Raw genomic sequence first — 25,006 nt, 5'->3', positions numbered from 1 at the left:
TACCACCATTTCCCCCTCCTCTTCCTGACTGGGCTGTCTAACTCTGAGGACAAACAAACTGGGTGCTCAGGTGTTGGCTCTGATAGTGACAAGCAGGCTGTTAGTCTGTTTGATGTATTCTGCTCTCATACATCCCAACCAAGAATCTACAAAAGAAATGATCCTCAAATCCAAAGCAATCATCTTCTTTAAAGAAACACTATCAGAAAATAGGGAAGAGTTGAGGAGTTATGCAAAATTACTTCAAAATTACTTTGAATGATGGCCAACTTCAGAAAGACTGAAGGGCAAAGCCTAATTATTGCATCAGGCTTTGTGCTCACCCAGCAGCAGTCAGAGTCTGCCACGAAGGGGAATCCTAACTGTACCTAGACAACCCAGGAGTCTGAGAGGTATCTGGACACTCCCCCAAGGCCAGGGCAACATTCTGCCAACATGAGGGGCCATATCTTTATAAGCCATATCTTTTTGATTTTCTCTTATCACAAGGATAGTGCAGGGCAGCCTTTGAAATGAAAGCAAATCTTCATTTTTCACTGCTGCTAAAGAGCTTCACAGAGGGGATGTGCAAGGTATGAAATGCTAGATGATGGTGTGAGGCCCTCAGAAAAGAGGGTAGAGTTTTTTTCTAGAAAAATGCAAACTGGCTAAAGAAGTTATTGTTGTTAATTTATCAGCTCATCAGAATTACATTCATTTCACATTTTAAACAATTTTTTTGAGCATAAACCATGTGCAGAGCACCATGTTAGGTACTGAGGATAAGACAATGAGTAAGAAACAGTCCCTTTCTCAATGACCAGTAGAAGACAGTAAACAGCTGATCACAAATCAGTGTGAGAGAGGGAATGAATGGTTTACTTCCCACTAACAAACCCATTCATAATACGGGAAAGCACACTTTGGGAAGGCCAATTTAAGAAAAACTTACTGTGAGGCCCTTTTACAAAAGAGACTACGTGAGAGGAAAGTAGGAGTGATCGGTAGTGTCACTTTGATTCTCACTGATGAGTTTCAAATTTATTTATTTTTATTATTTTTTAAAGATTTTATTTACTTATTTGAGAGAGAGAGAGACAGAGAGTGCACACAAGTGTGAGGGAAGAGCAGGGGGAGAGGGAGAAGCAGATCCCCCCTGAGCAGGGAGCCCAATGAAGGGCTCGATCCCAGGATCCTCAGATCATGACCTGAGCCAAAGCAGATGTTTAACCAACTGAGCCACCCAGGTGCCCCGATGACTTTCAAATATAATTAACAATAGTAATATTATTAAATGTTTAAGATATCTAAAAGAAAATGCTGGGAGAAAAGAAGAGATGGTTTGTCACACCTCACAGAATTCATGTGCATATGTATGTGCATGAAGTATGAGGAAAAAAGAAATTCAGGGTCCCACACCATGAGGTCTGAACCAACCTCTCCCACCTTTTCCTCCCACTAGCCTCCACGGGATCCTCTGTTCCCCCCTGTACCTCTCATCTCCTTACCTTGGTTTCCACTGCAATCCTGACCAAGTGTCCTCTACTGCAACCCCCTTCTCATCTTACTGTCTTTCATGGTCCAGCTGAAACTCCATAGACTCTCATAAGCCCTTCCTAACAAACCCAACACAGTGTCTTCTTCCTTCCTCTGTCCTCTCACAGCCACTGTCACTTGCTCATTGAAAGAAATCCCAACAATATAAAGTAAAACAAAAGCTCCCTCACAAATATTTCAGTTGACTTCTACTTCCTCTCACTCTGGGTGCCTTCTTGAGTGTTTGTCAGTGTCTGATCCCCTCGGCTTAAGTGAGAAGTTCTTTAAGCCAGGGATGGAGTCTTTCCACATCTTTAAATGCTTCATAGCTTCACAAGCCTATGCCCAGTGTGTGATCGGATGAACACCTACTGATGTGAACAAGCAGTGTCGAACTCTGTACGAAGGCAAATACTACATGAATTATGACCATGTGCAGATGCTAATACACAAGAGTAGAAAGGGAGAATTAACTGTGGTCATCTTTTCACTCAGCACATCGTATGATGACACCAAGACTGAGGCTTGAGGTAAAGTGTGAAAGCAAATGGGAGAGGGAGCTTAAGTAAGCAAAACTGGACAAGGACATTGGACAGTACACTTCTCCTGAGATAAATGTAAGAGAGACAAAGGAAAGTCAACAATTGTTCAATAGCAGACAGATATAAAAACATACCAGTATTCCCTTGAGCATCTTCGACCTTATTTGGTGAGGACGACAGAAAAGCCGGCCTGGTGAAATGAGGGCCCCGAAGACACGGCTGCTGCTGCAGAGGCATGGTTTGGAGGACTAGCCTCCAGTCCACCTGGGTAATATCTGACCTTGACCGAGCATGCCCTGGCTTGAAAGTAGAGGTCTCATCCAATAAGTCATTGACAGAGCGAGGCCTGTCCCTCCGACGCTGACAGATGTTGAAAAAGTTAAAGGTTGATGCTTCCTTTTGTTCCATCCAGGAAAGATTATCCGGGGCTGTCCCTTTCTGAACCATAAACTGTTCTTTGGCAGGGAAGACATTTTGAGCTTTGGTTTCTAAGAGCCTGCTCTTACAGTGGTCCCAAATCAGGCCCCCCTTGCCCAGGGAGGCAACATTTCTGATAGCACCATTGTCTGTTATGTTAGTGAGTACCTCGTGCCCCACCAATTCAGGGACTTCCTGAATCCCATAAACCTCAGCTTGCTGCACAGCCTTTTCTAGCTTACTATCAAAAGTACTAAAGAAATCCTCAGTAACTTCCAAGGCCGGGCTGATATCATCCACTTCCAAAGCTTCCATGTCACAGGCTCCAAGAGGCCTAAGGCTCCTCAGCTGGTTCAGGAAAGGGCTTCATGAACATTCATTTACCCAACAGAGAGAGGTGCGCTTCAGCAATAGAGTTCTGGAAACAACTGAAAGAAACCTTCATTTGACTGCCTAGAGCAGGCCAAGCACAAGGATAGTTGATGTTTTTTCAGTCATTAAAAGCATTTGCTAGCAGCTAATGGCCATTAGCAGAGGTATGGGAAGACAAATGCTCCTTTGAGATTATTCTTCATGGAGATCTCGGTAAAGATAACAGGAAGTGCTTGTCAAAGCAACACCAGGCAATCCTTAATTTCCTGGAAGAAAAGAAACAGCACAACATTGACACATGGTTCACTGTATTCTATAGTACACGAATCCGCCCAACAACTTCCCCATCTTTACATCTCTTCTATGCTAGACATGCCCCGAGGTGGACAACACCCACACAGAAGCTCCACTGTCAAGAGTACACATCACTGCCAGCTTTGTGTTAGAACCTACACAGAGCAGGGTGGAACACTTGATAAGGGGAATTAAGGTCAACAGCTTTTACTCATACAGAAAAGCCTTTGAGAGCAGTTGTGAAAAGATTGTCCTGGCAAATCTCTGTGATATGTTAACCTAAAATAATAAGCAAAGAGACTAGGAATTCTGTGTCTGGGCCTACATCATAATCAGTCTAAAAGTCACAAATACATGAGTCCTTTCACAAACTTTGAAAGCGCTGATGGTTTGTCAGGCTAAAAAGCGCAAGGGGGAAGTAGCCACGGAAGCTCTGCCCTTTGATTAAACCCAATGTTATTGTGTTTGTGCTTCCCAGGCTTGGATTATGTAATACCTAACGAATGCCTCTGGACTTCAGAATGCCTCCAGTCAGCTTGAAAAAAAGGCTTCAGGCTCCATATTCCCAGAGGTTTTGAGGATTGGCCTAGGAGTACAGGTCCAGCCTCAGGGCTGGGAAGAAAATAACCTTCGTGAGCACTAACTTATTATCTCTGGGAAAGGCTAGATCTCCAAGGTCTAATTAGCACAGATCTTGACAGTGATGCTGTCCAATATGGTAGACACTAGCCATATACGACTGTTTCAATTTCAATTTACAATAAAAATCAAATAAAGTTTCTCAGTCACACTATTACATTTCATGTGCTCAACAGTCACATAGACCTTTGTACTTGTACCCAAAAAATGAACAAACAAAACAACTATGCAAGGGGCTTTTTGCCCTTAACTACTTAGAAGTAGATAAAATTAGGCAATTAGCAACCTCTGTATGTTCCAGCAAAGGTTCATAGATGTGCTTTTTGTTTAAAACTGCACGATTTTGTGGTTCATTAAAATCATTTTTAGCACTTAAGCCATTAACCATTACATTTAAACCAACAGTACCAATCCACATTGCTTAATATATGTAAATTAAACTAGTATATTTAGCCCTTTATTTTAATATGTGTCAAGAGGTTTGCAGTTCAAAGGAACTCTGTGGTTAACCTCTTGCGAAGTGATAATGACTATGAATTTGTCTACATTTTATATTTTGATACTTATTATGTTAGCCCTTATGCAGAAAGGCACTGATTGACTTTAGAGCTAAACATCAGTTATAATAGTTGCAAACAGGGTTTCTTTTCCTTTGTTTACAGTTAAGTCCTGAGCCTCTTGAGCTGTGCAACAGGGTTTCACTACTTCTGTAATTTTGAAACATGGGATTTTTAGTTTCATCTTCTACACCAGAGTCTATGAAAAAGAAATACGTAATAAATCGTAAAACCTTTAGTTCCTTCTTTACTAAAATTTCAAATGAACATAATAAAGTGTAAGTATTTATTAAAAAAATAAATAATGGGCCCAAAATGGAGTCTCTTATGCAGAGCCCCACATCAGCAAATCAAGACTTAATACCTAATCTCAGACTCAGTACTTTCAGTCTTTCCCAGGAATGTGACCTTTGAGCAGTAAATCTGGAATTACCTGATCAGGGCTACTGAGGTTATCTGCTCCATAGATCCCTGCCCTTCCCCCAAAGGAAGGTGATCTTGCTTCCACCCCTTCTGCCTATAAAAGACTTCCATTTAGTAGAGCCTTCTATTTACTAGATGGGATGTCACCTGATTCATGAATTGTTGAATACAGCCAAACCCATCTTCAAGTTTACTCACTCAAATTTTGTTTTTGTTTTTGTTTTTAACATGTATCCCATTTTACAGAAGAGGCACTAAGGCGCAGAGCAGTTATTCATCTAAGATTATATTACTCATATTCCTTTCCTTACCTAGTGCTTAAAGTTCAGTCTGTAATCATACTAGAAAGAGAGAATAAATACCTTCAAAGTGATTCTTTCTTTCTTATTTTAAATCAAAATGTCTAGAAATATACTCTTTGTGCTCTGTTTAGGTATGCATAGGCTGGTTAGAAGCATATAACCATTGATGGCCATCACTGCCAGCTTGTGGAACACTGTTACCCCACACATCCTAAAACCATAGACTGTTAGACAAGGAATGGAACTTCGAAGTCATCCTTCCAAAGCCAACCTTTCACAGAAGGGGACACTGAGGCCAAGAGATTATGAGATCACATCGATACGTTTGTATGCATTAGCAAAGTCTTCAAAAATAAGGTGCCCTTTGAGTTGAACCTAAAAAATTTAGAAGGTATTTGCCTGAATGGCTAGGAACAAATTAGAAAGAGTAAATTACTTTTTGATTAGCAAGGGATTTTCAAGTTTATTATATGACTTTCCTTAGGTAGTGTGGTGAGCAATATAGTGTAAAGGGTCTGAGCTCTGGAGTCAGTTCTGGGTTCAACTCCCAATTATTTCATGTGAGCTAAGTGATTTGGGGCAAGATTTCCCTGACCCGTACCCACTCCACCCCAAGTCCTTCTCTAGCCTAACCTGTACTTTTCATTACAGGACTTTTTATTTTCACTATTTAGTGTTTTCCATTACCTCTGTTTGGAACTTATGCAGCTATTCCCCTTCCTTTCTGATAGAAATATGCATTTAGCCCTCTAATCATACCCTAAAAACTTCTGCTGTTCTCTGTGTGACCCAGCATTTTCCTGCCACCCTTCCTCTTCCTCCTCCATCAGTCACACAGGCCTTTTAATCCCTCCGAGGTTTACTTTTTGACTTCCAGTCCTGTCCACAAAGCTGTTCTCATTGCCTCTCTCTCTTTTGCCTATCTAATGCCAAATTATCATTCAACCTAACATCAAGTGACAGACTTGCATTCTCTAAAGATGGCCACAACAAATTCTATCCCACATGTTTTTCTGCAATGAAATCTTGTTATTCCTCCATCAAGAACTGACTTTATTTTTCCACTGCCTTGAATCTGGGCAGGACTTGTGACGTTTTGATCAATAGAGTGTGGCAGAAATGATGCTGTGCCCATTTGAGGTACAGCCCTTACCTGGCCTGGCAGCCTCCTCTTCCTATCTCTTGGAGCTCTAAGCTGTTATCTAGGAAGTAAGGCTATCTGCTAGAAAGAGGTCACACTGCAGCAGGGAGGCACCAGGCATGTGCGTGAAGAAGCCATCTTGGATGACAGCCCAGTCAAGCTTGCAGAGGATTCCAGCCCCAGTCAGGATCTAACTGCAGCTCATAAGTGATCCCAAGTAAGAACTGTCCAGCTGAGCCTAGGCAGCCCAGAACGGTGAGAGGCAATAGACTGTTTTAAGATACTAAGTTTGGGAGTATTTTGTCACAAAGCAACCAATAATCAGGACTTGTCGTTTCCTCAGGGAAAGACCCTCTGGTGTCCCAGACTAGGTTAAACGTCCTTGTTTAAGTTTCCATGGCACTTACGTGCCTGTCACACGTTACATTTGTAATTACCAGTTTCAATGTCAATAGCCCCTCTTAGGCAGCAACTGTGTCTATTGTGCTCACCCCTGCACCTCCAGAACACAGCCGCAGTTTAACAAATATTTTTTCAGTTAATGAATTATTTTTGAGTGGCTGTCTTTAGGATTATTAACATTGTTTTCTTTTCTTCTTTTTCCTTTGTTGCCAGTACCTCTGACTTACCACCTCTTACCACATGACTATCTCTAGCAATAAACGGTAAAGATAGCTGCTGCTTTAACAGTTAAAAAAAAAATTACTCTTTAGTGTAATGAATGAATTGACAGATCAGTGTGAGAGGTCCAGCTCTTTGCCTGTATTTGCACAGTACAAATTAAATAGCTAAAAAGAGTTATTTAGGGTTACATGAATTGTTGTATTCATTCCATAAATATTTATTGAAGCAGCTACTGAGGTCTAAGCACAGGTGATACTACAGTGAACAAATGAGATACACATCCTGCTGTCATGGAACTTAGATTACTACAAGAGTAGCGGAACTCTTACTACATGCCCGGCACAGCTCTAAGTGCTTCCCGCTGTCTTACCCTTATGCGTAAGGTGTGGCTGAGAAGGCCTCCTGAGAAGGAGGTGCACTCCTCCATACCCTGTGTCAAATCTGATCCATCCCATCCCAAATCCCTGCTCTCTCTGAAGTCTTTCCTGAGGACTCAGTCCTTTCAAGTCTCTTCCTTCCCTGAATGTCTAAACCATCACTGAACAAGTCACCTTTGTCAATCGTCTTTTTCCCCTCAATTAGACTATGAGCTTCTTGAGGGCAAGCCCCATCTCCACACCTGTGTCCCTGTCCCCACAAAACCAGAAAGGTCTTCCTGCCTCTTGCCTTCCTCCCTCTAATGCAGCCTCCACATCACTTCTCTAAACCCTTCAGAGTCTCCCAAATAGAATAAGAGTCAGCAAACATTTTCTGTAAGGAGTAAGTAGCTTTGGCTTTAGGTTTGCTACTACTCACCTCTACTGTTGGAGTGTGGAAGGCAGCCACAGACAACATGGGAATGATGGGCTTGTCTGTGTCTGATCAAACTTTACTGACAAAACAGACTGATACACAGAATGTGGTATAGATCTGTACAACAGAATAGAATTCAGCCTTTAAAAAGCAAGGAAATCCTGTCATCTGCTACAGCATGAATGAACTGCAAGGACATCATACCAAGAAAAATAAGCCAGTCACAAAAAGACAAATACTACATGATCCAATGTAGATGAGGAATCAAATGTAGTCTAATTCATAGCAGAAAGTAGAATGGTGGTTTACCAGGAGCTCGGGGGATGGCAAAGAAGGCAGGTGGTGTTTAAGGGGTATAGATATTCAGATCTGCAAGATGAAAAAGTTCTGGAGATCTGTTTCACAGCAATGGGAATATACTTAACACTACGGACAGACAAAAATGGTTAAGATGATAAATTTTATATGTGTTTTTTACCACAACTTAAAAGAACAACAACAAGCAGAGTCAGATTTTCTTGTGGGCAGTAGTTTCCTTGAAGGTCTAGTCCAGCAAGGAAGGAACTGCGGCTCCACCAATTACCAGCAGTGGGACTTCAGCAAGTTACTACCCTCTTTAATTTCAGTTTTCTCGTTTGCATAATCAGCAAACTAATACTATTTCTTTCTCAGGACAGTTGGGAGAATTAAATAAGACAATACGTGGCATGGTTCCTGGCACACAATACATGACTAACCATGGCCTAAAAGCATTTACCTCAATCTGCTCCACCGTCCCTCCCCCATGAGCTCACACTCTCCCTACTGCCAACCCTCCCTCGGATCTGGCCACACTGGCCTCTGTGCGGATTCACAAGCTTGTAGGCATGTTCTCACCTTCACCTCAGGGTCTTTGCATTGGCTGTTCCCTCAGAACCAACATGCTCAACTCTCTCCTGAAGTAATTGCTCATGTCACCTTTTCAATGAAGCCTACCCTAACCATCCTATTTAAAATTATAACAGACATCTCCACCCTGGACATCTAAGTTCCTTTACTCTGCTTTTTTTAAACAAACTTAAAATGTTAAAAGTTTTATATTTACAAAATGATTGCAGTGATAGTACAGTGAGTCCCAACAACGCCTGCAACCAGTTTCCTCCATGTGACATTTTATATTAGTACGGCACATCTGTCACAACTAATGAACCAGTATTGATATATTATTATTAACAAAAGTTCATACGTTATTGGGATTTCCTCACTTTTTTCTTTTTTTTTTTTTTTTTAAAGATTTTATTTATTTATTTGACAGAGACAGAGACAGCCAGCGAGAGAGGGAACACAAGCAGGGGGAGCGGGAAAGGAAGAAGCAGGCTCATAGCGGAGGAGCCTGATGTGGGGCCCGATCCCATAACGCCGGGATCACGCCCTGAGCCGAAGGCAGACGCTTAACCGCTGTGCCACCCAGGCGCCCCTCCTCACTTTTTTCTAATATCCTTCTTCTGTCCCAGGATTCTACCCAGGATACTACATGACATTTAGTTGTCATATCTCTATCTCCTTAACCTCCTCTTGGCTGTGAGTTTCTCAGACTATTTGTTTTTGATGATCTTGCCAATTTTGAGGAGTACTGGCCAGGTGTTTTATAGATTGTCCCTCATTTGGGATTTGTTCGATGTTTTTCTCACGATTAGACTAGTGCTATATGTTTTTGGGGGAAAAAAAAACCAGAGGCGAAGTGCCATTCTCATCACATCCTATCAAGGGTAGCTACTATCATGACTTACCACTGTTCATGTTAACCTTGATCACCCAGCTTGACCTTTTCTCCTTATGCAATTACCATCTTCTAAAGTACCACTTAATTTACTTATTTATTTAATGTCTCATGTTCCTAACTAATAAAATATAAGCTCCTCAAGGGCAGGAATTTATGCTCACTTTGTTTACTAAGGTATCCCAAGTGAACAGAATAGTGTCTGGCAAGCTTAAAAAAAAAAAAAAAGGCACTAACTATTCGTGTGTTGAATGAACACACTGTTACTCCTTTGCATGACATTCATGGCCTTTCATGACCTCCAGTTTGTATTCTAACCAACATTCACCTTGCTGTTTTACTCCTCCATGCTTTGCTCCAAGTTGGGGGGGCCCTTCCCAATTGCTCAGGCTCTCTCATAGCACCCTTGGTTTGCCATATTGCACTGAAATGATCAACAATCTCTATTCCACGTACCCCACTCTACACTCTACATGACTGGACACCAGGCAGGGTGCCTTACATAACCTCCTATATAATCTTTGTGTCTTCATCCTTTGGGGCTCCACTTTTCAAACTCATTCTTTTTAGAACTTCATCTTTTCCCTAGGATACATATGCCTCAAATTCACAACAATACATAGATCTAATGCCAAGTTTAGTCTCTGTAAGTAAACACCTCTTCCTAGCTTGCCTCATTTGGTTTTTGAAATTAATTAGTTAGAAATAACAACAGCATATTCAGACAGGTCAAAATATGAACATTATGTTCCTTTGACAAAGTGAACTAAATAAAATGAGTGTGTAGGTGCAGTGTGGTTTGCCTCAGCACAAAACTGGAAATTAGGAGCTAATTAGAACTGTGTTCTAAATCTGGCTCAGCCACACACACGTGCTGGGTGGCCTCTGGCAAACCATTTAACCTCTGGGTGCTTTACTCAGCTACCTGTATCCAATAAAGTTGCTAACATCAAACTGCTATGCCTGTGGATCACTCACTAGGTAGCTGTTCCAACACGCCTTTAAAATATGTAAACTACCATATAATTATGGAGCACTCCACCAGACCTCATCCATTCGACCACCACATGTTCCTAGTCTATACCTTCAAAGGTGTGTCAGCCCAACAAAGGCAAAGTCAGCAACCAACTACTTATAATACACTACTTTTCAGCCAAACTCAATGACCTATAGATATTTTATCTTATTTTTATACAAAATACCCTTTCTGTAAAAAGGGTTATTTCTCCTATTTAACATATTGACAAATTAAAGTCCATTTGTCAGTGTGGTAATAAAAGCTCAACCCAAAGAGTCCCCTGAATGCCTCAAAATGTAACAGGATGGAGAATCAGTGTATTGCTATTTTCTAACAAGGAAATCTGCTGTTTACATGCTCATTAGGCCAGACTAATTAACAGGATGAATACGGCAGTCCTCCCACACTGAGGCAGAAGCAGGTATGAGAACAATACCAGCCCAACCCACACAAAGGCGCCATGTTCTCCCAAGCTGGACGGTTAAAGCGCTGACTTCCTCCCATTTGACTAAATGGCTTGTAATCAGAATTCGATGAGTGCTGAGAGGGTGTCTAACAAGCAGTTTAGAAGCAGCTGGACTAGACAGAAAAGGGCAACACCGAAGACACCTAGGGTGAACTGTTTCTGCCAATCCATTTTCAAACATGACAATGAGGAGGGATCACCAGGACAGTCAGCACTTTGTGTTCTTCACTTTGCTTAAGGCTGCAGCTGACTGAAAATTTTCTAAGTTATATAATGTAAAGAATCCACCACGAAAGGATCTGACCCTAGTAAATACTTTTCTGGACTATGAGGCTACAAGAGAGAATGACTTTGTCATGGTGCTCTGACATAAAGACAATGTACGCATGTGGAGGGAGCACAGGCAAGCCACAAACAGCAGATAAGGAAATGGTGTTGGTGTGGACCTCATAAGGAGTTCAGGGTCTTTCAGAGGAAAAGGACAGCTAGAAACACAGGTGGAATCCCATTTCATAGGCCTAGAAGGAACATTAAATGGCTACATTCTATACAAGTTTTAATAAATGAGAAATCTATTGCAATGTAACACACTAGGAGAATAACATTTGAAAAAATAAGTGGTATAGTGTTTTCCCAGTTCTAAAAGCAATAAACATTCATAGAAACTCTGGAAAGTACTGACAGATATGGCAAAGAACATAAAAATCAGTCATGAACTCATAACTCAGAGACAATAAATCAATAGTTAGGTGTGTTTTGTCCAGTATTTAATTGGAATCAGATTATATATACAATTTGGGCACACTGTCTGTTACATGTATGCTCAAAAAGCAAATAACACTAACCTTGAAAAAAAAACAAGCAATGTCCCAGAATGTGAATGTGTCCCTTACACCTTCAACCTAGCCCAAGTCTCAACTCGACTGAACCTTCCTTCTACAGCTCCCCAAAGACTTTCTCAGTACACGACTAGTGTTCTTCCAAGTCCTCAGCCTCTTTGATGCTGTTAACCAGCTTCTCCTCAAACATGGGGCTTCACAGACATCACATACTCTGACCTTTCCTCTCATTTCTACTGCCTCACTCTGGGTCTCCATTTTCCTCCCTTCCTTACTGGTCCCCTCGACAAATGTGGGCACTGCCTGAGTTCTCTTCTCTAACTACAGCTACATATTCTCCCGAGGTCCATTTATTCACATTTGTGGCTTCAATAATTACTTCTATGTTCATGCTTTCCAAACATCCATTGTTGATCTCAATCCCAGGCCTGACCTCTGGTCCTAGGTTTCCAACTATTCATAAGACTTTTCTACCTGGCTTATCTCATGACAAAATTAAGCTCAATTTGTCTAAAATCACAATCAGATTCATTCAATAAATATTTGCTAAATGCTCACCATGGGCTGGGCACTATTCTAGGCAGGGGGGACAGTAGCAAATAAAATCCTTCAATGAAGCTTCTGTTGACAAGGCCAACTTGCTCACCCGACACTCTAAACCTTTCACAACCTTGGCCTGGCTTGCCTGCCCAACTGCTCACTTGTCTTCCATATAATACTTTTCCTCCAAACTGCAATGCAATGTTTTCCCAACTCCAGAACTTTACTTAACACAGTTACCTCTGAGGTACCCTCTCCCCACCTCTACCTACAAAATTCTACAAGCTTCAATGCCACTTCTTCCACAAGCTTTCTTTAATCCCTGATCCTAAAACAGTCTGCTCTTTTCTTTAAATGTCCACAGGATGTCTTTGGTACTGTCCCACAACATATATTGCATGCTGCCCTGTTCTTTCTGAAATGATGACAATAATAATTATAATTTATCAGAAGCCCATACTGTGCCAGCTACACTGCTTGATATTTTAGATCTCTAAGCCTCACGATGTATAATATCAGTATTATTACCTCCATTTTACAGACAGAAAATGGAGGCTCAAAGACAGATAATTTTTTTTTCAAGATTTTATTTATTTATTTGACAGGATAGAGACAGCCAGCGAGAGAGGGAACACAAGTAGGGGGAGTGGGAGAGGAAGAAGCAGGCTCATAGCGGAGGAGCCTGATATGGGGCTCGATCCCAGAACGCTGGGATCACGCCCTGAGCCGAAGGCAGACGCTTAACCGCTGTGCCACCCAGGCGCCCCAAAGACAGATAATTTGCCTGAGGTCACACACCTACCCTACTGGACTTACAGCAACTTGAGAGTGGTGATTTTAACCTATTTCATTTTTATAACCTCCACTGGGCCTATAACTATGGCTAGTACACAATAGGTGCTCAGCAAATATTTGTTGAATGAACAACTGAATAAAGAGTAAGTTTTCAAAGCACTGACATCTGTAAATATAAATACCACTCTGAGTTTCTGGCAAAAGTACATTTGAATTCATTATAAGCTTATTTAAGTAATATCTGACAACACATATGTTGACTTGAGCTTTTAAGATTTTTCTTGGTAGAGAAAGCTTCTATGCTATAGAAATCAGGTTTAAAAATAACATGGCAAAGGTCAGGCAGCCAATACCTCATTCAGACCTTTTATAGAAACAAAAGCACCTATGCAGCACTAGGGAATCGTTTCGTGAACCACTGCAAATCAGTAGTTGGGCTGGTCTCATTTTCCACTGACTTAAGAGCTCAAGCTCTTTCTAATGCCAGTAAAGAGATGTTCCCCTTGAAATACACCAGGCAATCAATTTAAAGCATTTTTCAGTACATCTCTGTGCTTGCTTATTGTTTGCCACTTGCAAAATCACTGAGACATTTGATGCCCCAAGATGTTTTTCCCAGAAACTAAACTAAGTATAAGCATGGCACTTCAAATCTCAGATTGCTTTGCCGTTGAAGGCAGTAATGCTACTATGCTCCTATGTCAACCACTGGATCGGAATGTCAAGGCTCCTACTGGGAATCCCATTTCATAAAACCACCAGAGTTCTAATATGTCCCACTTTTAGAAACCAAACAGACACAAACTTCAGTTGTGTGTCTAAAAATGCAGACTCATAATGTTTTCCACTTCCCTTTACCTCCACGGCAAGGAATAGAGATTAAAAAACAAACAAAATGCTGACCCAAATTATCTAGGACTGAGGTGAAGTAGGTGAAAACTTTCATCATAAAAATCACATCTTGCTACAGTCAGCCTCCAACTGCAACAGGGAATAACTTCCTAGTCCACGTAGGTGCCATCCGAGTCAAGCCAGCTGTAAGCTGAATATGTGACAGATCATAACAATGAAGGTAACAACCACCAGGGAGGTTCAGAGACCCGGATATGCAAGCCACCCAAAAAGAACCAAGAACGTAGCTTTAAAGATGTCATCAACTCATATAACCACTCAGCTCTACTGAGAATCATCATTTTCATATGCATGGCTTAGAGTTCGGTTTATAAAGTGTTTGATAAGCTTCTTGATAAAAACTAGTAGTAAACAGAGAGAGGTAAGAAAAAGTAGCAGGATTATTTTAAAGATGATGAAAGAGAAACCAAGATGACTCATCTCTTGTCAGTCAAAGGCCCTATGGGGAACAAAAAGAGGTTCCTGGAATCCCTGTCTAATCACTGGGCCAACCAAGTTCAATTACCTTTTAAATCACCTTAAATTGCTCAGGGGCCCTGATGTTAGAAGGACCATAAACTGTAAGTAGACTGAATCTGACAATTTGCCACCCAGTTTTTAGTTTGTTCAATGGAACAGAGGTGTGGCAATGAGAACACAAATTTCTGAGACCAGAAAGGGTTAACGTCCCAGCACTGCCTTCTATGCTGAATGACTACAAGCAAGTCAGGCTGACTCAGGACTTCCGGGCCCTCCTTATCTGCAAAATGGAAATTCTGCCAATGCCTGCCCCCACCTACCTTCGAGAATTGTAGAGCACAAATGCAGATAATGTATATGAAAGCTCTTTGTAAAAATCTAAAGCAATTACTATTCCTATCAGAAGCTAGCTGATTACCAACCATACAACCATTTATACTCGGCAAGCCTTTACAAGGATGGACCAAGTACCCAAACACTCTGATAGAGGCTAGGGACACAAAACCAGAACTTCTGCCCTAGAAGAGTGTACCAGCTAGTGGGGAAACAACATAAAATCAAGTGTCAACAGTGCCTTAACAGAAGGATCCAAAAGGTGTTACAGGAACATAAATAAGGAATCATTAATAATCAAGAGATAATAAAGAGTAATGACTGAACACAATTAAATGATGTAACAGTCTACACAGAGATGACTTCAAGTTGGAAGAAACCAAAGACAAGGAAACAAACAACCAAACAAAACCAATCATACCTGTTCCAGAAATGATGCTGCTTCTGGCACAAAGCTATCAGCCTACGGTAAGAGCTTCAAAGGCTCCACCAAAGAGTAAGCTCAAAGTAAACTAACAATGGCACAATGGAAGGCACCAATGCAGAGGGCTCTTCACAAGCTGCCCAAGTCTTTCTGACCCACAGAAACATCACTGGCCAACAGAAGACCTCTGGCCAACAGAAGGCCTCTGCCCTGTGGCTGGGATGTCATGGGAAATGAATAAATGCCTCACTTCCTTTTAACCTTAATTCCTTAGGTCACTGCAGCTGATTAGCAGAAGGGAAAATACTTAAACTTTAACCTTCAAAATAACAATCAGCCTATGGGTTAGCACGTAGTCACGAAACCAGTATCCTATGGGCAGGCAGGGTGAATGTACATGAGACGTAATTAAATGATTTTTTTTTCCCACTCTCTGCTACAACTGAACTTGTTAAAAAGTGAGCCTGGAGCTTTGTTAAATGGCCTCCTGAGAATCTCAGACCCATGATAAGGTCTAAGCAAAAGGTGACTCCTTATTTGAAAGGAGAGACATTCTTGGTGGTGATGAACTGCATCCATGACCCCTCCCTCCTTTTTTGACTTAAATCTGTGACAACAATCTTGACTACCAAGCAGCCTCTTACAATTCGGTCAGGAAAGAAGCAAGGCTGGCAAAGGCAGACAAAACAGTCTATGACCTTCAACGATAAGGACAAGGTAAGGTAAAATAATAGGATGAGTCTTTGTTATTTTACTATGTACAACATGAAGGTCAGAAAAATCTCTGTCCAGCAAACGGAACAAAGGAAAAGTTTACAAAATGTGAAGGAGAAGAACAGTGGGAACTACATTTTCACCTCCAGTTCTGGATTTAAATTTATTTTATTATGGACTATATTCATGAGTATGGAATGGATTTCTAGAAAACAATGCAGCAGCATGTAAACATTCTGGAGTTGTGATTGGTCCATATTTCCTTAACCTTTTTTTAAAAGATTATTTATTTATTTGCGAGAGAGAGAAAAAAGAAAAAGTGGGGTAAGGGGCAGAGGGAGAGGGACAAGCAGACTCCCCGCTGGGTGTGGAGCTTGACATGGGACTTGATCCCAGGACCCTGGGATCGTGACCTGAGCCAAAGGCAGATGCTTAGCTAAGCACCCCTCTTTAACTCTTTTGACTTGACATTAAGATGATAGGCATACGATAATTGGGGCTCAAATAGCTGCTCATCTTCTAAGACTACCACTACTAAACTCATTAAAAATGTCCTACAAAGGGCTCATTCAATGTGGACGGACACATTTGAATGTGGAATGATGTATTTAATAAAATGTTTTAAAGCAAAATAAAGACAGTTCTCATAACTTCTAACCCAAGACCAAGATTAGGAAGTCATTGCTAGTATTTCTGAGTTACTAAAGGGCAGTCATTATTTAAGCCCTTTATCTGCATCATGTTGTTAAATCCTAACAACAACCCTCTCAGAGGGCTGCTATTATTACCATTTTACAGAAAAGGAAACTCAGACTTAAACAGATGAAGTTATGTGTCCAAAGTAATATGGCCAGTGAGTGGAAGTAAGACTCTAAAACGCACATACAGCCCTGCATGGCATTTAATAGCAAATTAACTACCCTGAGATAATACAGCTAAAATTTTACACACATGGTGCTTTGAATTTTAGTGTCAAACATCAGCAACTTTAAATTATTTATTATTAATAATTAATAATTATTTAAACTATTTTTAAATCTTTGTTAATCCCACAACTCAGAAAGTTAAATGCTAAAAATCATCTTTACACCCAGGGAAACAGTTTATACCTAATTTATTCAAAATATCATGTCTGTAATACTTCTGTGTCATTGTAAGTTCTCTGAGGGAATGGTGGATGAGAGGTCCCTGAACAAACAGAGTAAAAAGCTGTTCTCTAACTAAATAGCTAACCTCAATTCTCTTTGTGACCTTGAACACATTACTTGGAATGTCTGCAAAGGTATAATAACTGTGACTTCATTTAGGCCAAATAAGTGCTTTTGCAAATGTTGACACAGTCCTAATTGCCCAAACCTTTTACTAATGTTTCCCTAAGACATCATTTTTCATTTAGCCAATAAATAGAAACACTTGTAAAAATGTTTACTTAAAAAAAAAACCACCCTGCTAATAAGCATTTCTGTCAAAAGAATTAAAGAAATATTTTCAAATTAAATGTGACTATAGATAATTCTAACATATTTTAACTATTAAGACATGCCCAAATAAAGTGCCTCCTTCTAAAACCAACCGAACTTTTTGCAGGGAGGATTGGGGGTAAGAATATCATTGTACGTGGGGCTCAATCAAAGTAACAAAACTGACCCACAACCTTCAGTCTTGTTTCTTAAGTCTACTGAAAGATAAGGCCAGGTTTCATATGACCACACTACCAGGAATCCATAGACATATATCTAACATTTCAGTGAAGGACAATCACTTCGGGACCATAAGACCTGGAACTGGAAGACCTCAGTTTCAATATTCCACGCACCACCACCAAAGGTGTGATTCTGGGCAAGCCATGTGAACCTGAATTCCAGTTACCTTGATACAGGTCAAATAAGGACACCTGTCCTACCCTCTTCAAAAGCTGTCTTAGAGAGCAAGTCAAATGACATAATGCAGTACTTTGTGAACTCCAAAGTAGGGTACAGGATGCCGACAGGGGTCTGTGTGGTGCCACGGAAGAGGTCACCGCATTCTCTTTGATCTCCTCTCATTATAAACCAACGAACTGGTACAGAGAGTGGTGACAGCAATCAGTTTAGGAAACTGTGAGACAGCTTTTAATCTACTCCAGGAATGCCTGCACTGTTCAAGTCAGCAAGAGTTACTGTGTTTCTGCTTTTCTGGTGGTCTTGGGGTGGGGAGATTCAACAGTGCAAGTGCATGATGATTCAAAAGGAGTATCTCTCCTCGAAAAAGAAAAACCAAATAAGTAAAACCCTCCCTTGCCCTCCAAGTTCCTCTACAGTTAAAATATTTTCTCCTCCTCCCATTTAATTCCAAGCTTCTAGAAGAAACTTGCTCTATATGCTTTCTGACTCTACTTCTCACCACCCATTCATTCGCGCCCCCCCCCCTCCAGAGGCAATCCGGTTCTGTCCCAGCTGAAACTGCAGAGGCAAAGGTCATCAACTATCTCCTTGCTGCTAAACCCAGGAGACTTTTCACTGCACGTCCGACCTGACCCCTCAGCAGTATCTGACCTATTGAACGCCCACTCTGCATTGCTCTCACGAATACACTGATGCAGCCTCTCCTGATATTTCTCCTTTATCTCTGGATGCTCAGTTCAGTCCGCACTATGAGCTCCTCTTAATGTTCATATCATAAATGCGGGTATTCCTCCATTTTCCCCATAACCCTCTTATTTAGTTCCTCTTCTATCTGAGCAGTCTCCATTTCTGAGGCTTCAGCTGCAGTCCACGTGGCGGATGAGGAACAGATTACTCCCCTGAGCGCTATACCCACAAATGCAACTGCCTCTTGGATGTTCCCTAACTCCTAAATATGCACAAACCCAGCTCCTCATCTTACCCTCAACCTGCCCCTCGACCTGGTATTGTCCATACAGTGAAGGACACCATCATCTGCCCCAAAAACTGAACATCACTAACCCTTGGCCCTTGTGGCTCCTGCACCTGCAATCACTCCAAACAGCAAGTCGTATTAATTCTACCTCTACCACATCCGTCAAATCTGTCCATTCCTCTCTTTCTTCATTGTCTTAGTTCAGACACCACCACCCAGTCTTCTTCCCTTCAGTCTTGCCCTCCTCTAATCCAGTCACTGCAGTGCAACCCAGGAGGGCTTTCTAAAATTGAAACCCTGCTGTCTTCTGGAGAAACCATACACTTCTTAACATTGCCCGTAAGAGCTCACGGCCACTTACTTTCCTGAGCTCATCTCTTGACTCTCCCTCTTTACCCCCCACCCCACAACACGCAGGGACACAACTTGCCTAATTTTAATTCAGCCTTTGGGTCTCTGCTGAAGTTGTCACTTCTTCCCTGCCCTCCCACGTCCATTTTGGTCATCCCTCTTATGTGTTCCCACAGCATCCTGACCTCAATTATAATGCCCTTCATGCTGTGTAAAATGGCCTGTTTACTTGTCTGTCTCCCTCACGAGACCATAAGTTTCATGAAGGCAAAGAGTGCCTGCTTTATTCAAAGTTGTACTCCTGGCTCCAAGTACAAGAGCTATGTTGCACAGCACAAAACAAGTGCTCAACTCTTACTTGTTCAGCCAACGAATCAATGAACCCCTGAGAGTAGAAGAAAAGCTGTTCTGGAAAAGCTAAAGTGCTGATTCAAATGGATCAAGAACACGTGGGAAAACATCTTTTAGTTAATTTCCTAGAGCATAAAAACTGGTTACCTTTCTGATGTTTTCTAACCTATAATACATATTCCCTATTCTTTGACTGAACCCTGCATTTACAATCACATATACACGCCACAAAGTGAAGTGGATATTTAGCAATTTCCCCATTAGATAAATGTCCACAAGTAAACTGGATAATGCAGAACTGGGCACCTTTAGTTTGTATTGAATTATAAATTGGTTACACTAATCAAGATAACTGGACAAATCTCTACTGCACTCACAAACACGGCATATAATTGGAGAATCCAATTTGAAACACATACTCAAATTAAAGTTAATGTGTATGAAACACAAACAAACCGTTAATGAAAATAGCATGCCCGATATCTCAATACAATGGCCTCTATATTTTAACTTTGGTTTTTGCTTATAACTCATGCTGCCATCAAGACTAATTACATCCACAAACCAAATACAGTTCTTACCTTATTGTCAGTATGAAGGTAAATTGTGTGGGCTTTTTATTGTCTGTCTGGTAATATCCACAGTAACCAATGAAGGAGAGCAAACATAATGCATGGAATTTACCACCGGTGGTTATTTTTATCATGCCGTCACTCAGTACCCAGTTCTCAGAATTATACAGCTTGCGCTAGAAGCTCTAAGCTAAGAATATGGTTCAGCTACTTATGAACCAAAGGCAAAATCACTTTAAAAGAAAAAGGGAAAAGAAAAAAGCAATTCCTTGCTAGACATCCTTCCATACGGTTTCTTTTAAGGGATTAACATTCTCCATGAAGAAAATCACCATTTGGCTAGTGCCAATGGGGCAACAGACAGTTTCTAGACATTTCTTGTAGGTATGAAAGAATAAAGCAAAATGAAAACAGGAAACAGAACCAGTGGGAAAAAATTAAAGAGTATCAGTGCTCTGGGTGCCCCTGGAAACTGTCTAGAGATGGAGGATCCTAAAAAAATCTGCCCACGTGATTTAATCTTTTCCAGGTTCCTATCAAAATCAGGTCTTCTGAAACAAGTAATTAGTACCCATCTACCTACCTGTTCTTAAATATGTAAATGTATAGCTGACTTCGAGTATTATGGGAAGCCTGCATACATGATTAAACTAGAATAGAAAATGTCAAGTATCTGATAAATATTCAATGAATATTAGCATTGAGTGTTTTGTTACGCAGATGTTACTGGCCCAGGTCCAGCTTGGTTTTCCTAGCCAGAACATGCAGACATCTTTTTGCAAATGGTTACATATCCATCACAGTTCTTTTTCACTTGTATAATTAACCTGGGTCTAGAGCCAAAGCCTAAAACCCATCAATTTATGAGAAAACAAAGCTACATTAAGCATCTGTGAACATTAACTATAAAAATATTTCTAAGTTCCTTTGGATCGATTGCTAGAAGTAGAAGTATTAGGTCAAGGGGTAGGAGCACTGGTGAGGCTGTTCATACATTCAGCCAATGAGCTTTTCAGAGAGGTTATACCATTTGCTCACCCCTCACAGCATTTGAGAGTGTCTGCTCCAATGCACACTAACTAATGTGAAGAACTGAAATTGTTAACAATCTATGTAAATTTAAGAGCTGGAAAAAATGGGACCCCTGCGGTTGTTCCAATTTTTGTATCTTTGGTTAATGAAAAGAGAATGTATTTTCATATTCTTTTTTTTTTTTTAAAGATTTATTTATTTATTTATTTGACAGAGATAGACAGCCAGCGAGAGAGGGAACACAAGCAGGGGGAGTGGGAGAGGAAGAAACAGGCTCATAGCGGAGGAGCCTGATGTGGGGCTTGATCCCATAACGCCAGAATCACGCCCTGAGCCGAAGGCAGACGCTTAACGACTGCGCCACCTAGGCGCCACTGTATTCTCATATTCTATTAGTCACTTAATTTTCTCTTCTATGGATACTCTGTTCCTGTCTTTTGCCTACTTTTCTGCTGGAGTCTATATTAATTTTCTATTGCTATATAACAAATTTCCACAAACTCAGTAGCTTAAAGCAACGCCTGTTTCTTATTTCACGGTTCTGTAGGTCAGAAGTCTCGGTAAGCTTGACTGGGTTCCCTGTTCAGGGTCTCTCTCTCGAGGTTAAAATCAAGGTGTTGTTGGCCAGGCTGGACTCTTATCTAAAGGCTCTGGTAAAGAATCCAGTTCTAAGCTCATTCAGGTTGTTGGCATAGTCCAGTTCCTAGACTGTGCCCCTGAGTCTGAAGTTCGGTTTCCATGCTAGGCCACCCCCAACAATTCTAGGCATCCTGCATCCCTCAAGGCTCCCCCATTCCTTCTCGAGTGTTGCCTCCACCTTCAAAACAGCAACCCCATGTTGTTCCTCCTCAAGCTTCACAAATCGTTTGGATTTCCCCAGCCAGAGAAAGCTCTCTACTTTTATGGGCTCCTGTGATTAGATTAGGACTACTCAGGTATTTTCCCCATTTTAAATTCGACTGTGTCCTATAACATAATATAGTCAAAAGAGTGATATTTCATCATCTTTACAGGTTGCACGGATCAGGGCATGCAATCTTGGTACAGGGGCATTTCTACAATTCTGCCTGCTCTAGAGTCTTCGGTGTTTTTTCTTACCATTTGTTCATGCTCTTTATGATAAACCTTAATTCATGAATTTACCAAATAAATGAATCTTACTGATGACTATAAGAAGTTGCATATTCACAATGGCAAAGGCAACTGTGGTTGGCTGCTGCGTGCTAATAAGAATTTTGAGGGGTATCTGGGTGGCTCAGTTGGTTAAGGGTCTAAGTCTTAATTTTGGCTCAGGTCATGATTTCCGGGTTGTGAGACTGAGCCGCGCATCGTGCTGGGTGTGGAGCCTGCTTCAGATTCTCTCCCTCTCTGGGAGCCTTGAGTGGCTCAATTGGTTAAGCGTCTGTCTTTGGCTCAGATCGTGATCCAGGGATCAAGCCCTGCATCAGGCTCCCTGTTCAGCGGGGAGTCTGGTTCTTCCTCTCCCCAGTCTGCCCTCCCCCCTGCTTGTGCGTGCTCTCTCTCTGTCAAATGAATAAATAAAATCTTAAAAAAAAAAAAATTTAAAAAAAGATTCTCTCCCTCTCCCTGCCCCTCCCCCTCCAAAAAAAAGAATTCTTAATACCTAACTTTGCCAACACTGATTTTTATTTTAATTGTGAGAAAATACCTATAAACTTTGCCATCTTAACCATTTTCAAGTGTACAGCTCAGTAATAAGTACATTCACATTGTTGTGTAACCAATCTATAGAACTCTTCATCTTGCAAAACTGAAACTACACTCATTTAACAAAACTCTCCATTTTGCCCCTCCCCCACCTTCTGCAACCACCATTCCACTTTCAACATTGGTTTATTTTTATTACATGTATTTTTTAAAAAATCAATGAAATAGTTTATTTTTTAGTAATCTCTACACTCAACGTAGGGCTTGAACTCATGACCCTGAGATCAAGAGTCACATGTTCTTCCAACTGAGACAGCCAGGTGCCCCTTATGTATTTACTTACAAACATATATATAGCAATTATTATATGCACTATTCTTAACGCTTTAAAAGTACTAATTCGGGGTACCTGGATGGCTCAGTCGGTTAAGCATCGGTTTTTGGCTCAGGTCATGATCCTGGGGTCCTGGGATCCAACCCCATAACCCTCTCCCTCTGCCTCTCCCCCCCCCCCGCTCATTCTCTCTCCCTCTCCCTCTCTCAAATAAATAAATAAAATCTTTTTTAAAAAATAAAAATACAAAAAATAAAAATACTAATTCATTTAATCCTCATAACAACCCTATGAGATCAGTACTATTAGTAAACCCATTCTACATATTTGGAAACACAGCAGGTAACTTTCCAACATTATACAATAGGAAGTGGCCACGCAGGAACTGCAATCCAGGCAGTCTGGCTTTATAGTTCTTGCTATGAACCATTACATTGTGAAAACATTCATTTTAAAGACAAACTCATAAGGCATTAATATTATTTCTTTGATGTACACTTCTCTGATTTAATCTAATACTCTTCTAACTAAAAGTTAGACTATGTGATGAAGGAGACATGTCTATATATAGCCCAATTTTTGGTGAAGGCATTTTCCAAGTTAATGAAATGAAAACTGCCTTGTATTTGATTATAGGTACAATTAAAACTTATATGTAGTCAATATATAATAAAATACCTTATGAATGAATACAAATTGCAATTCACTATGACTACTAAAATGAAATAAAGAAAAGGAAGTGTTTCTCTTTACAAGGAGGAAAAAAGAAGGGAAAAAACTTCCGAATAAGTTTACAACAGCATAGCTCAATCTCAGTTTAACCTGTTAAATTCAAATCTGCGCTGCTTTTCAAGCTATAAATCCAGACCAATCTCAGTTTGCCATTCAACTATGTATCTTAGTAGACACGTATTTCATTTATTGAGTGGGTCTGAAATTTTCTTATCCTGGTGTTTCAGCTTAGTAATCCTCTCATAGAAGACCAAATCATGCTTGTCATCAGTCACACAGTATCGTTTACTACACATTAAAAATGACCGGAGTCCACAGAGGGAACGATCGCTGTTTCTCTAGGAGCCCCGGCGTGATGTGAGTCAAAGGCTCTGCTGAGATTTGGTTTCTAGGACCCAGGAAGCAGGCAGACTAAAAACAACGCGCAGAACGGGATCAGCTATTTCAAACTGCTTTCTACTTATATACCCGTTGTATAAAAATAAGCAGACAATGCATCATGTAACCTACCCTCACCCATTATCCACGACACTGCAGTGCAGTCTCCAGCACGAAACCAAAACCAGAGAACGGAACAAACAGCAAAATCATCGCCACCCCAGGGATGCCCTCGGATATTTGTTACAACGTTGTCATCCCCACACCCTTCCCCCACTGGCCAGCCAGGCAGCACAGAAGCAGACGGATGCTCACCTGGCCGCCGGCGGAACCTCTCCCCTCACCTGCCGGGCCTGCAGTCTACTCCTGGCTGGGGCTCGGCTTCGCAGCAAGCCCGCCTCGCCGTGACAGCCCGTCTGGCCGGCGACCATCCCAGCCCGGCTGTCTGTTTACAAGCGCGGCTCGCGGTCCCGCTCTTAAATGCTTCCCCCCAGCCACCCGGGAAGCGAGACCCGGACACACAAGGTTCCAGGTCGCAGGGACTCGTCTTTTTGGCCCCAGGACCCGGCCGCCGGGCAGGGCCTGACCGCACCGCCGGGCCTTATCTCTGTCTCCTTCTGCACGGTTTTTATCACACGCATTTTGGAAACAATGGCGGGTGCCGCAGAGTCTCCCCACTGCTCCTCCCAACGCCCAAATGGATGTTTGCGATTGGAAAATTTCACTGGGAACAGATGCAGGATTGGACTCATTTTTAGCAGCTCCCTAAGAAAATTACTCAGATAAGTTCTTTCTGAAAATAGGACTATTACAACCTGGAGGTTGCTTCCCATTTCAGGTTTGGAGCTGCAG

At 41.3% G+C, this 25,006-nt stretch overlaps 1 protein-coding gene across 5 annotated transcripts in view; it reads right to left on the bottom strand.

Moving 5' to 3' along the window:
* PLEKHM3 (pleckstrin homology domain containing M3) overlaps positions 1-24,604 on the bottom strand; it is a 168,184-nt gene extending 143,580 nt beyond the window's left edge. For all 5 annotated transcript variants that reach the window (XR_005837584.1, XM_008687434.2, XM_040641349.1 and 2 more), the window contains exons 1-2: positions 24,470-24,604; positions 2,192-3,112 (exon numbers count right to left, since the gene is read on the bottom strand). Coding sequence is in view for 4 of the 5 variants with exons in the window: in XM_008687434.2 (XP_008685656.1) it covers positions 2,192-2,789 (598 nt within the window). In the remaining variant the exon portion in view is untranslated. The remainder of the gene's footprint in view (positions 1-2,191; positions 3,113-24,469) is intronic.
* Positions 24,605-25,006: the final 402 nt, after the last annotated feature.

Source organism: Ursus maritimus, unplaced genomic scaffold (assembly GCF_017311325.1).
Source record: "Ursus maritimus isolate PB19 unplaced genomic scaffold, ASM1731132v1 scaffold_1, whole genome shotgun sequence".
Taxonomy (NCBI): domain Eukaryota; kingdom Metazoa; phylum Chordata; class Mammalia; order Carnivora; family Ursidae; genus Ursus; species Ursus maritimus.
Note: the sequence above shows the minus strand (reverse complement) of the source record. Positions and strands in the feature narration are given on the sequence as shown.